Source organism: Neoarius graeffei, chromosome 11 (genome assembly GCF_027579695.1).
Source record: "Neoarius graeffei isolate fNeoGra1 chromosome 11, fNeoGra1.pri, whole genome shotgun sequence".
Lineage (NCBI taxonomy): Eukaryota > Metazoa > Chordata > Actinopteri > Siluriformes > Ariidae > Neoarius > Neoarius graeffei.
The window spans coordinates 56,174,316-56,188,886 of NC_083579.1; the positions used below are offsets into that span (position 1 = coordinate 56,174,316).

At 40.8% G+C, this 14,571-nt stretch overlaps 1 protein-coding gene across 2 annotated transcripts in view; it reads left to right on the forward strand.

Moving 5' to 3' along the window:
* The window catches only part of prkd3 (protein kinase D3), a 116,695-nt gene that overhangs the window by 83,326 nt on the left and 18,798 nt on the right, over window positions 1-14,571 (forward strand). For both annotated transcript variants that reach the window (XM_060934294.1, XM_060934296.1), the window contains exons 4-9: window positions 4,325-4,456; window positions 5,248-5,405; window positions 11,709-11,904; window positions 12,003-12,080; window positions 12,171-12,357; window positions 12,650-12,773. In XM_060934294.1, coding sequence (XP_060790277.1) covers window positions 4,325-4,456; window positions 5,248-5,405; window positions 11,709-11,904; window positions 12,003-12,080; window positions 12,171-12,357; window positions 12,650-12,773 — 875 coding nt within the window. The remainder of the gene's footprint in view (window positions 1-4,324; window positions 4,457-5,247; window positions 5,406-11,708; window positions 11,905-12,002; window positions 12,081-12,170; window positions 12,358-12,649; window positions 12,774-14,571) is intronic.

Genomic DNA, 14,571 nt, shown 5'->3' on the forward strand with positions numbered 1-14,571 from the left:
GCACGATATTTTGAACAGACACATTTCACAACCCTTCATTATTTCTGTCCGGACAGTCTCCTGTCCAGCAACGTTTGTGGTAATCAAAGATCTCTGAAGGAAAATAGGCCACACAGTGCGGAGAGACAGGAGGGCAGCTTTAACTTGGCGTTCAGCTCAAAGGCACGGGCTTGTTTTTATTACAGTAAGCGACGGTAGTGGTTCTGCTGTGAAGTGCCGCAGGGATATGAGAGCTGCAGGACTTGAGTGTTCCGGCCCCACAGGAGGTCTACCAATGCCCAGTTTCATTCGAGATAGCACATCTACAGTGTACACCACAGCTGATTCTGTCTTGATCCTATCCTTTTAAGTGAGTTCAACTATCCAGCAGTATGTTTTGGGATGACTTATATTTCAATAAATGTGCTTTTCTAACACATCTATTAAAGAAAAGAAAATTAAACAGAAAAAAGTGTCCTGTATTGCATAACTATTGATGTTTATTTTGTAGGGTTTAGGGGATATGGGGATATAGGGTCTCTAGCTTTTTTAATCTTTAAATAAATCTCAAGCATGCAGGCAATTATCACAGGAAACTTTCAGCAACTGAAATTATTCTGGTCGGTGAATTTGGAGCCTATCCCGGGAACACTGTGCGTGAGGAACAGTGCAGGAACATACCCTAAGTGGGGCACCATGCACACACACACATCTGGGGCAATTTATCTTAAGCCCGGCGCACACGGGTGATTTTTCTGCAGCTTGGTTGTGCAACTTTTTGATGCAAGCGAAAAATTGCTTCGTATGCGGATATTTGCGATGGCGATTTTTTTTGTTGCTTACGACAGACCGCAGGTATCAAACATGCTTGATATTCTGTGACAAAAAATTGCCAGTTGCTGACTTGTTGCAGAGATATCGCCATGTGTGCGTATCTTTGCGATAACGAAGCAATCACCTCCAAAGGCTAAGCCAATCCTTGCCCGCGAAGTAGTCATGCGATTTCCACGTCACTTGCATCCCCCTTCCCAAATCGCCCACTGGTCGCAGATAACGTGCACATGCAGCTACCCAAGAGGGGAAAGTTGCGTTCAAAAATCGCAATACGCTTGCGACAAGAAGTCACCGGTGTGCACCAGGCTTTAGCCAGTCCACCTACTGTCATGTTTTTGGGAGGTGGGAGAACACCGGAGAACCCTGCAGAAACCCACACAATGCAATGCAACCCACTGCGGCTCCCACCACGGTCAACTATTTTGATATATTTTCCTGAACTGAGAAAAGAATGGAAAAACTGTTTACTTGACACTCACTTATAATTAAAGTCTAGTGGAAGTTCAGATTAGGTCAAAATATTCCTTTATTATCTCTGATATTGCTGGGTTATCCACGCTTTATTTTCCACACTATTTGCCATTGTGTGTTGGCACATTTAGGTGCTTTTGTGAGCATTTGATGACTGCTTGGATGTTTGGATCATGGTTTTACATAATGTAGGCTGTGGTGTTTTCATGAATGCCTCATTATGAGTTTGTGCCAATGCTCTGTACTGCTGCCTGGCATGTGACTCGCTGGCAGCTCCAGCGTTCAGCTTTATGCCTTTGATCCATGAAGAGGAGCTCACTCATGCAGGGCTCATATTATCAAGCTAAAGAACCATTGTCTCTTTTTGAATCTCTTCCCAAATGTGTGGCAGCCAAAAGAAATTTCTAAAAACTATAACTCATTCTGTGACTTTCATTAATCAACCCAAGTACAAATTTTATATGAGTGTTACAGTATAGAATGGTAAAAGATGGAGCAAAAAGAAAATGGAAACATTTTTAATATATTTCATGTACACACAAACGGACGTGTAGAGTTTCTTTATGAAAAACTACGCACTGTATAAATTTAATTGGCTATAGAGATATTAGTCTGAAGAATGGTGCATTGCACCAGATTGTTCCTGGCTCTCTATCTGCCAGGAAACCGCTCCCAACTGCCATCAGGTTTTTACATTTTTCCAATCAGCTGCTTCTTTATCACTGATGAGTGATCCAGATGAGAAGACTTTTATCTGAAGAATAGGCATTTGATGTCACTTTCCGCTACCACAGTAATTCCATTTGTACAGTTATTCCATTTATATGGAAGATGCATGTGTATATCATCAGTGTTCACTCCTCCATGCCTCAGTGTTGGAACTTAAAGAAAGAATATGAGATAGTCACATGTGTCAGAGACATTACAACAAGGAGGCCATTCCTGTTCAACTTTACCAGATTTAATCTGCCTCCATCTCTGTAGTTGGTTTGTGTTCATCAGTGCTGTACAGATGGTTGAGCAAAGGTCCTTGAAAACATTATGTCTCTCCCTCACATGCGTTCCTCTTCTGTAGGTTTGTATAGATCTAGAGTACAATGTGAAGGTTGGTTATGGACCTCAGCCAGTTACTGCAGCTTTATACTCCGCGTATACTGTACACTTGGATCTTTGTCCAGTTATTTCCTCATTGCTGGTGTTCATTAATTTCTGTCCGATCATCCCAGAATTATGGCACTAGGGGAACAGCTCCTCCAGTTTGCGTTTTTGTTCCCTGTTTAGTTAGTACTTAAATAATAGTGCTGTAAAAGTTGTATCTTAAAAGCAGTTTAGTGTGTTATGAGGCTTAACCTCTGTCCAGGAAGTCACCCTCAAACTTGGAGTCATTTAATCAGGTTCTGATATATACCTGATGGATGAATCAACCAGATGACTTCACTATTGTCTAATCACTAGGGAGTGTTTTCAGTGCTGTAAAATGCATCAACACAGTGCTCTGACTCACCGCTGAATCACATCTGTGAATCACTTTCCCTGACTCAGACTAGTGTTTTACTGTATTGTTTGTGGTTTAGTCTTTAGCAGTCTTGCACAAGTAGGGCTTTTGAATTTGTTTTTATTTTATTTATAATATCAGTAAAAATATTTACACTTACGTATGTAGGACAGGTTTATCAAATAAATGTGTAATATTCAACATTTAATCACTTAAATGCACTTCTATTTACTATTTTGATCAAGAGTTTAAGATAAAAAAAAAATGATGTTGGGTTTTGTCATATATGGGTTTAGTTGAAGCTGATTTGCATTTTCTTAATCAGACTGAATTTATAAAATTACCGAAATACCTCAAAATACTTGTATGTTTAAATACATTATTGGAATTTACTGGCATGTGACTTTCTCCTCTGATATTCCTACCATTAATATTTAAATTAGTGCTGTCAAGCGATTAAAATATTTAATCGCGATTAATGTCGCGACTGTCATAGTTAACTCGCGATTAATCGCAATTTAATCGCACATTTTTGTCACATGAAAAACCATTGTAATTCTCTTATCAGCATAAAAAAGTGAATGGGCTTGCTTTGTACCAATGTTTTTTTTTTTTTTTTAATTGCAGAGCATAACACGTCTTGTCACAGCCACTGACATCCATAACTTCCATATTAGATGAGAAAACCAAGGGATGAAAAATAAAGTGCATATCACTGTGAAAATAAAAAAATGTTTTATTTTACTCTTCATTAGTTTCTTTTGAAGAGAAGTATTTGCCATAAAAGACGAAAAAAACATAACAAAAATAAAAACATTCATCATACGTTCAAAAACGTTCATCATAGTGTGGCACTGTATTCTCTAATTCTCACTGCTTATAACTCTACACCTACCCGGTGGAGATGAGCTTGAAGACTGAAGGAACAGTATTGAAAAGTATTTTTCCAGTCTCACCTGTGAAAGGTAATCCCATGTGATCTCGTTTGGACAGTAAACCTGTTGGTACAGTTAAACGCAGCACATGAATGAGGCATCTTTATTCTCGGCTACTGTCTAGACGCTATACCAGAGACGGCTGAAGAATCTCCACTTTGCCCCATCCAATATGGCGGCGAGGATGTTTATATGTCTATGCCTTTCTCCATCACTCACGCGTACTCTTATTGAAGCAGCGCGCGACAAGCCTCAACAGGAACTACAGGTGACTCGCAGGGCCAAATTAGAATTTGCGTTAACGGCACTATTTTTTTTAATCGCGTTAAATTGAGATCGCGTTAACGCGTTATTATCGCGTTAACTTTGACAGCACTAATTTAAATTAATTGTCAGAAATATTTTAATTAATTTTCACAATTTTCTCAGGTTTTTTGACTTACTGTTATTTATACAGTACTGAGTGTTAAATAATTTCTAATAATAATTATTATTTTCTATTTGTTTTCTTTTCTTTCATTTCATTTATGTATTGTTTTGTTTAATCTCTTCAGGGTTTCAAGTCCATCTTTTCGGTTGAGTTCAGTTTTAAGTTGCGTTTTAATTGCAGCTCAGGCTACAGTGGAAGACTTTCAGATCCGGCCTCATGCCCTCTATGTGCACTCATATAAGGCCCCTACCTTCTGTGACTACTGTGGGGAGATGCTGTGGGGTCTCGTTCGGCAGGGCCTCAAATGTGAAGGTAATGCACACTTCAGCGACAACTTAAGAATACTGCACTTTAAGAAATTCATGAATATTAACTGTATGAAAAGACAAACATGTACTAGAAAGTATCTGTATATAACTATTGATTACACACAAACTCTGCTGTATAATTACTGATTACGCAGAAATACACAAACTCATATGAGTGTTCATGTAATACATAAGAACAATGCTTTACACATGTGCACCATATGGGCCTCAGCACTGTAGTTGTCTGAACACCAAAGGCCAAATCAAGTGTTTTCCAGACACAGCACCAAACACACTGATTCAATGCCTCTGGCTCAGGCTAACGATGTCGTGCAGTGAGATGTCTCAATGCTGTGTTGGCTTCCCCTCTGCTCCATCCAGCCAGCCTTTGAAGCCCAATAGAGGGGCTTTTTGATTGGAGTACAATGTACCTTTGCCAAGTGTTGGATGTGGCCTTCAAAGTTTGCTGCTATAATATGCTTTGCTGATGGATACAGGCTGCCATATCAGACTTCATCAGTCATGCCAAGAGCTGCTTATTGTCTATAAATTTAATATAAGGGCCTAAATTTCACTAAAGCTTTATCTAAATGGTTTTGGATGTGATATGAGATCTCTCTTTTTTTCCTCCCCTAAGCTAGTCATCTGTTCCACTTCAAGTGAGATAGTGTTTATGGAGCTCTCTAGTGGACATTTAAAAGAACTGACAAAAAGGATACAATAATGTCTGCTTTCATCTAATTTCAGTTGAGTGGTATATCTGCCATGCATGTGTATGCTATGTTTGTGTATCAGGTTGTGGGCTGAATTATCACAAGCGATGCGCTTTTAAGATCCCCAACAACTGTAGTGGAGTCAGGAAGAGGCGCTTGTCCAATGTGTCTCTGCCAGGTCCATCACTGTCCGTCCCTCGGCCTCAACCAGCAGAAAATGCCGTGGTGACCCTGGAGGAGGTAAGGGGGGCTCAGCATGCTGCTTTTTTTTTCTTTTTTATATTCTCCCCCTTGCCCTTCATGGGTCATTTGTATTACGTTTATTACTTCCTCCACTTCTGTGTCTAATTTGTATACAGCAATAAATATAGATTTGTTTGTCCTGTGCACTTGAGAGGACTGTTTGATTCCAATCTGCTAATGTTTGAGCCTGAAGAGGAGGAGGACAGGATTAAAAACTCCATCCACTGTCCACTGAGTACCGTAAATCATACTGACTCTGTAGGGGAACCTCCCTAGGAATTATATTCCCCTGTTTCTAAGAAATGCAGTTTCCTACATTGCCTGTTTTGGTCCAGCCTAACAGAATGGCATCTATCTAGGATGTTAAAAACTACTATAGACATCATTATTATTATTATTATTATTATTATTTTAGGGCGGCACGGTGGTGTAGTGGTTAGCGCTGTCGCCTCACAGCAAGAATGTCTGGGCTCGAGCCTCGTGGCCAGCGAGGGCCTTTCTGTGTGGAGTTTGCATGTTCTCCCCGTGTCCGCGTGGGTTTCCTCCGGGTGCTCCGGTTTCCCCCACAGTCCAAAGACATGCAGGTTAGGTTAACTGGTGACTCTAAATTGACCGTAGGTGTGAATGTGAGTGTGAATGGTTGTCTGTGTCTATGTGTCAGCCCTGTGATGACCTGGCGACTTGTCCAGGGTGTACCCCGCCTTTCGCCCGTAGTCAGCTGGGATAGGCTCCAGCTTGCCTGTGACCCTGTAGAACAGGATAAAGCAGCTAGAGATAATGAGATGAGATTATTATTTTATACAATGCAATAAGCTGCCTTTTCAAGTCACTCAAGACGATATGGATATCCACAGATGATTATAAGTTTGCTTATAGTGGGTTGTTTGCTTATATACAGTGATGCTTGAAAGTTTGTGAAACCTTTAGAATTTTCTGTATTTCTGCATAAATATGACCTAAAACAATGCCAGATTTTCACACAAGTCCTAAAAATAGATCAAGAGAACCCAGTTAAACAAATAAGACAAAAATATTATATTTGGTCATTTATTTATTTAGGAAAATGATCCAATATTGCATATCTGTGAGTGGCAAAAGTATGTGAACCTTTGCTTTCAGTATCTGGTGTGACCCCCTTGTGCAGCAATAACTGCAGCTAAACATTTCCGGTAACTGTTGATCAGTCCTGCACACCGGCTTGGAGGAATTTTAGCCCATTCCTCTGTACAGAACAGCTTCAACTCTGGGATGTTGGTGGGTTTCCTCATATGAACTGCTCACTTCAGGTCCTTCCACAACATTTCGATTGGATTAAGGTCAGGACTTTGACTTGGCCATTCCAAAACATTAACTTTATTCTTCGTTAACCATTCTTTGGTAGAGCGACTTGTGTGTCTTGCTACATGACTCATCTTCTCTTGAGATTCAGTTCCTGGACGGATGTCCTGACATTTTCCTTTAGAATTCGCTGGAAAAATTCAGAATTCATTGTTCCATCAATGATGGCAAGCCGTCCTGGCCCAGATGCAGCAAAACAGGCCCAAACCATGATACTACCACCACCATGTTTCACAGATGGGATAAGGTTCTTATGCTGGAATGCAGTGTTTTCCTTTCTCCAAACATAACGCTTCTCATTTAAACTAAAAAGTTCTATTTTGGTCTCATCCGTCCACAAAACATTTTTCCAATAGCCTTCTGGCTTGTCCACGTGATCTTTAGCAAACTGCAGACGAGCAGCAATGTTCTTTTTGGAGAGCAGTGACTTTCTCCTTGCAACCCTGCCATGCACACCATTGTTGTTCAGTGTTCTCCTGATGGTGAGCTCATGAACGTTAACATTAACCAATGTGAGAGAGGCCTTCAGTTGCTTAGAAGTTACCCTGGGGTCCTTTGTGACCTCGGCGACTATTACATGCCTTGCTCTTAGGCCCTGTCCACACGGCAACGGATTCAGGTGACTCCGATACAATTGCTTATCGTTTAGGCCTGGCGTCCACACGGCACCAGCGTTTTGGGTGCCCAAAACGCAATCTTTTTGAGAACGGGTTCCAGAGTGGAAAGATCTGGCAACGTTGCCGTTGTGAAGTCGTCTGGATGAGTAGAACGGATTTGTTTACGATGACGTCACAACCACATGACTGTGAGTGCTTCACGCCGGGTAGAAGTGTAACGAATATCACCAGGAAAAAGCCTTACAGAGCAGTAGTGAGAGTGAAACACGAGCTTGGATATTATTATTATTATTATTATTATTATTATGTTCAGTGTTAGTTCACAGTAGTAATGCAAGAAGCAGAATAGTGACAGTAATAGTGAAGCAAAAACATGCAATTGTACAAACACTGCAGCTCTACAGCAAAATATTCATTTATGAAATGGTCTGATTCTTAACACCAGTAGTGCCAATAATGTTCTCATTGCGATGCGAGTTGTCAACAAATCCTATAACTTGGTTCATGAAACGCGCTTACAAAATATTTTCACTGTGAATATTTATTGTGTAATGGTGCAATCCCGCCAGCAAAAATAGGGGAAAAAAGGAGCGATCTCACCTCTTCAGATGTTGATTTAAGTCCGACAATACATTCCTCAAAAAGGGCGTAGAGGAACAAATTAATCCAATTTATTCCGGACCATTAAAGACGCCGCCTTCCGCGTAGAATCATACGTCATCCTCGCCGCCATATTAGAGAGGTCAAAGCGGAGAATAAAGATTAGCTGCGTTTAACTGTACCAACAGGTTTACCGTCCAAACGAGATCACATGGGATTACCTTTCACAGGTGAAAAACAACAAATTAATCCATCGTGTATCATTCAATTTATTCCGGGCCATTGAAGACGCCGCCTTCCGCGTAGAATCATACGTCATCCTCGCCGCCATTTTGGATAGGTCAAAGCGGAGAATAAAGATTAGCTGCGTTTAACTGTACCAACAGGTTTTCTGTCCAAACGAGATCACATGGGATTACCTTTCACAGGTGAGACTGGAAAAATACTTTTCATTGTATTTGGTCATTATAATGTAATTTTACAAACAGATTTTCCTGACTTTGTGGCTAATATGAAGTCTCGTGCATAATAGTTTATGCGCATGCGTCGTTACTTCTTCTATTGTTCTGGTGTCTCCGAAGGGACCGTCTTACAGCGCCCCTAGAGGTGAGGCATGTGTATTGCATCGTTTTCAGCAAGCGTTGCGTTGCCATATGGACCTGATATTTTACTGATTGTTGCCCATTTGGACGCAATATATTTTTAAATAACATCTCGTTGCCGTTGTCGTGTGGATGTAGCCTTAGAGTGATCTTTGTTGGTCGACCACTCCTGGGGAGGGTAACAATGGTCTTGAATTTCCTCCATTTGTACACAATCTGTCTGACTGTGGATTGGTGGAGTCCAAACTCTTTAGAGATGGTTTTGTCACCTTTTCCAGCCTGATGAGCATCAACAACGCTTTTTCTGAGGTCCTCAGAAATCTTCTTTGTTCGTGCCATGATACACTTCCACAAACGTGTTGTGAAGATCAGCCTTTGATAGACCCATCTCATTTCATCATCTCTAGCTGCTTTATCCTGTTCTACAGGGTCGCAGGCAAGCTGGAGCCTATCCCAGCTGACTACGGGCGAAAGCTGGCGTACACCCTGGACAAGTCGCCAGGTCATCACAGGGCTGACACATAGACACAGACAACCATTCACACTCACATTCACACCTACGGTCAATTTAGAATCACCAGTTAACCTAACCTGCATGTCTTTGGACTGTGGGGGAAACCGGAGCACCCGGAGGAAACCCACGCGGACACGGGGAGAACATGCAAACTCCACACAGAAAGGCCCTCGCCGGCCACGGGGCTCGAACCCGGACCTTCTTGCTGTGAGGCGACAGCGCTAACCACTACACCACCGTGCTGCCCTTTGATAGATCCCTGTTCTTTAAATAAAACAGGGTGCCCACTCACACCTGATTGTCATCCCATTGATTGAAAACACCTGACTCTAATTTCACCTTCAAATTAACTGCTAATCCTTGAGGTTCACATACTTTTGCCACTCACAGATATGTAATATTGGATCATTTTCCTCAATAAATAAATGACCAAGTATAATATTTTTGTCTCATTTGTTTAACTGGGTTCTCTTTATCTCCTTTAAGGACTTGTGTGAAAATCTGATGATGTTTTAGGTCATATTTATTCAGAAATGTAGAAAATTCTAAAGGGTTCACAAACGTTCAAGCACCACTGTTCATAGTTTGAGTATAAGGTTGCTCAGCTGTTCTTTCTTAACCCTTGTATGGTGTTCCCGTTTTCATTTTTTATCAAAGGAACAATGATAATTTTTTTTTCAAACTCAGACTTATTGGCCTTGGCTCATTTTCTGTGAAGAACATATATCAGAACACATTTTCGATGACCACACACTGTAACACCCCCCCCCCCCCCCCCCCCCCCCCCCCCCCCACACACACACACACACACACATTTATTTTACGTACAGGATGTTCGGGTCCACTGGACCCGGGGCTAATAAAAATGTGTACCTTCACTCTGTCCTCCTCCTGTCTGGGCCTGCTATTAGTGTGTGTGTGTGTGTGTGTTTTGTGTTTCTGCCCCTGCCGTTCAAGCACCGACACCTGTCTGCTCTCACATTCCTACACATTTTACCCTCTGTCTTGCGGGAACCAAGACAGAAGTTCCCATAAACTGGGGGCAGGGCACAATAAATATAGTTTTTCCAATGTGGCTCCTTATCAAAACTGATCAAGATAGCCAAAAGATTCTCTGCTCAGATGGACTTGCAAATGATTTTGGAAGAGAGAGAAGCTTTTGATGATGATGTCGAGGAAGACATTTCAGAACGTGAGGATCACATTTCTGAAAATTCAGAGTCTGACAGTGACTTTGAAGAAGAGGATGAGATGGAGCATCAGCCAGTCCCAAAACGAAGACGAGCATTGGGATGATGTGTTGTATAGACTGACATGGTTACTGTATGTGTTCAGCTTGTGTTGTGTAAACTGAACTGAATGGGTTAAATTTCTAATGAAATTCAAAGAAATAAAAATCAGTTGTTATGAAAAATCTTGCTTCATTTGTAAATTTGAAGATAAACATCTTTTTTTCCACTCATATCTTGACTGTAATTGATTTTCTTTTTGTAAAATTACATTTTATTAAAAAACAAACAAAAAATGAGTAGCACTTTTTTGTTTAAATAAATGTAATCTAACAAAGGTAAAGGGCAAATATTAACCATATATGCTGTTTATGTTGCTTGTAATTGGGGTGAAGGAAACATCTGTTAAGTATTTAATGTAAAATTGTTTGTGTTGAATTTAAAGCACCAAAATGCAGCGGGTCCACCAGACCCACGAACACTGGCTGAGTAACAAAAATACGAACACCACACAAGGGTTAAGAGCCTAAATCATGCATGTTAAGCTCCCCGGAGAATAAAAAATGCGTCATTCATTAGTGTTGGTCCCTCAGTGAACAGTGTACAAAGGTTGCAAACCTGGATGAATTGAACTTCGTTAAACCAGATCAGAGGTTGACCTTTTGTTCATCATGTCCAAGTAGAGCACAACAGAGACTGTCCTAGGTTCACTGAAAACTGCAGGAGACAGACATGTGTGTGACTTGTTTGACAGGAATGGTGGAACACAGTGACAGTTTGACTGGCCTGCAAAATCACTGGAGTTCAATTGTAAACTTGTAGGATTGTTTGGAATAGTAAATGACCTGCACAGCCAGTCATTGCAAGAGTGAACTAAAATTGAGAGGATTTACAGGTTTGATTTGTGCTACCACCAGTGAAAGACATAACACATGCCGCAGATAGAATGAAGAACTCCAAGCCTGTTGTAACTGGCTGCTACTCAAACATTGTGCAACTATTTATGTGGCATTTATCCAGTGCTGAGTATGTTCCTTTGCATTCAGCCACCAGAAAGTTCACTGAAAATGGAATTAAGTAAATCAAATCAAGCCTCTGCGGATTCTTTGTCTGGGCGCAATAAACACAGAACACTGTATGTGGAGAGCACTTGGTTGAGTCAGGTTTTATTAAAGCTGTGTGGTCTGTTTTGAAGCAGCAAAGTCAGAACATGAATACAAGTTGAAAGACTTTGTCTTTGGAGTTTTACTCATTTACTGTTTCCTGTGAATGTGACAAAGTTCAGCCATGTCATTTAAAACATCTGTTGAGGAAACACCCTGTAACAGTTAACCATCCATCATGTCTCAGTTTATATAGATTCCTTGTCTAATTCCCTCTTTCTTCTGTGGGACATCCAGCAACAGCGTCCCCATCAGGAAGCAGGGAAGCGGATTCCATCCTGGAGTGGTCGACCTATCTGGATGGAGAAGATGGTGCTGGGAAGGGTAAAAGTGCCACACACTTTTGTCATTCACACGTACACGCGCCCCACCATCTGCCAGTACTGCAAACGCCTGCTCAAAGGTCTGTTCCGCCAGGGCATGCAGTGCAAGGGTGAGTCTCTCCTTCTGCCTTCTGGGAATATGCATGTAAACCAAGATTATTGAGAAAATAATGCACTAAGTATATGTATTATTTATTGTTTCTGTTAGATTGCAAATTTAACTGCCACAAGCGATGTGCATCTAAGGTACCAAAAGACTGTCTTGGGGAAGTCGTCTTCAATGGAGGTACAAAGTAATTGTTTTTAGTGGTTTATCAGTTCAATGCTTTATGTCCAGCGAGTGTTCATGTCACATCATCTGTATGTCTTCTGTCAGAGCCGGCCAGTCCAGCTCCGGATTCAGACACCACTATGGAGGTGGATATCAGTGATGTCAACAGTGACAGCAGCAGAGGCCAGGATGACTCTGAAGAACCCTCTACTCCTGAGGACAAGATCTTTCGGGACTATCCATTCTCAGACCAGGAGAAAGATGAGGAGCCTGTAAAAGCTCCTCAGATCAGGTATGTCGGTACTGATTTGCATGAGAATGAGTCATTCTCTTACCTATCTGCATGTAGAACCCTTGCATTTATTAATGGTTTAGCTGTGCAGCATCTGCTGCAGTTTATTCAGCCTTTTAAATAAGGAAAAGATCGTTCTGTTGTAATATGAGAGTGATCAAAATGACATTTCTAGTAATACTTCTGTTTTCCTGTGCCTCTCAGTGAGTTACAGAAATCTTTACAGTTTTAATGTGTAAGAACCTGTGATGAGTGTTACTCATTTCCTCTAACACTTCTTGTCTTTCTTTAGCCCATCCACTAGCACTAATATCCCGTTGATGCGTGTAGTGCAGTCCATTAAGCACACCAAGAGAAGAAGTTCCACTGTGGTCAGGGAGGGATGGATGGTGCACTACACCAGCAGAGACAACCTTGTAAGATCCTCCAGCAACTTCTGCTTTTATTTATAGCTTAGGTCACACCAATTTAATTAGTTGGTTCTTGGATTTTTTCAGGAAAAATATGAAGCAAGCGAGCGAAATAAAAATAAAATAAAAAAAATGCTCTGATGGTAAAATTAGCGGTGGAAATAGAGGACTTTCATAATAGAGAAACAAAACAAAGACAATACATTATTGTTACACATTTCATATGGCTCTTTTAATAGCTTATCTCAGTGGTTCTCAACCTTTTTGGGGTCCTGGACCCCCTGCATATTTTTGATCGACCCTGAGGACCCCTCCCACCCGATCTGGAGGCTAGGGTGCAATTTGATAGAAACAGCAGAAACTGCATTTTAAATTGCATTATGGCATTTATTCACTCTATTCACAACACAACAGCATAGTTTCCAGAAATATGTAACAAAACAGGATATTTATGGCATAAATATCCTATCTGCATAAATTTTATGCAGCATGTTCTGAACATTATGTAACAAAACAGAACTTTTATATTGTAGCTTTCAGAAATATGAATGTAATGAAACAGATTTCATCTTCTGAACATTATATAACAAAACAGAACTTTTATGTAGTAGCTTTAAGAAATATGAATGTAATGAAACAGATTTTTTATGCACTCTTCAAGAACAAAAATAAACATAAGTATGAAATCTCAATGAATATAATATATAATTAAGCAATAATATAATATAATAATTATGTAACTAAGTCTTGGTTTTATCTGTAGAGGCAGATGGTGTGTGTGTTATCAAAGCAAAGCATCCTCACTTCTGTTTTTGTGTCACTTGGGTGTGGTGTAGTGAGGTTTGTAACATTAGCTTAATTTTGAGCGCCAACCGGAACCTTGCAAGTTAATGAGTTTTGCCACATCAGCTTCCTGAAAATATTTTTATATATCTTATATTTTATATATTATACAACTCTGTAGTTTAGCTAGATAAAGGTCTCAGTCACATTTGAACAAAAATTTTTTTTTTAAGATATTTTATTTTCACGGACCCCTTGCAATTACACCACGGACCACTAGGGGTCCGCGGACCCCCGGTTGAGAATCACTGGCTTATCTTATTTCCACCCATATGCATTAAGGATAATTGAAAATAAAAGTCTGAAACAACAGTCTTCATTTTTAGGCTACTTCTGATGGCTAAATACTTCGAATGATTTTTTGTTTGCCCCTCACATCAATCAGTGAAATATATAAATCAAACCCACCTCCACAGAGTTGTTGTCCAAGTTGGCACATCGCAGGGTAACAAGCTCACGGCATCTTGAGTACAACTGTGCAAAGTTTTCCTCCTCTTGAATTTCGGCACACCTGTCAAAGATTTTACGCTTCTGTTCACTGAATATCCTAACAATCACAAACACAGGCTTTGCAGGACTCCCCTCCGCAGGCATGTTTCTTCCACAAGTCTTTATCTAAAGTGAAAGGGGCGATTTGATTGGTTTTCCATGTCACATGACCTCAACCTGCAGTCTTCAGTATTTTGAACCATCAGCCACGATGTTTTTCTGTTGGTGGGAGTTTGATTTCGATTTTTTTTTTTATTTTGCATTTTCTTCAAGTGGGGCGGCACGGTGGTGTAGTGGTTAGCGCTGTCGCCTCACAGCAAGAAGGTCCGGGTTCGAGCCCTGTGGCCGGCGAGGGCCTTTCTGTGCGGAGTTTGCATGTTCTCCCCGTGTCCGCGTGGGTTTCCTCCGGGTGCTCCGGTTTCCCCCACAGTCCAAAGACATGCAGTTAGGTTAACTGGTGACTCTAAATTGA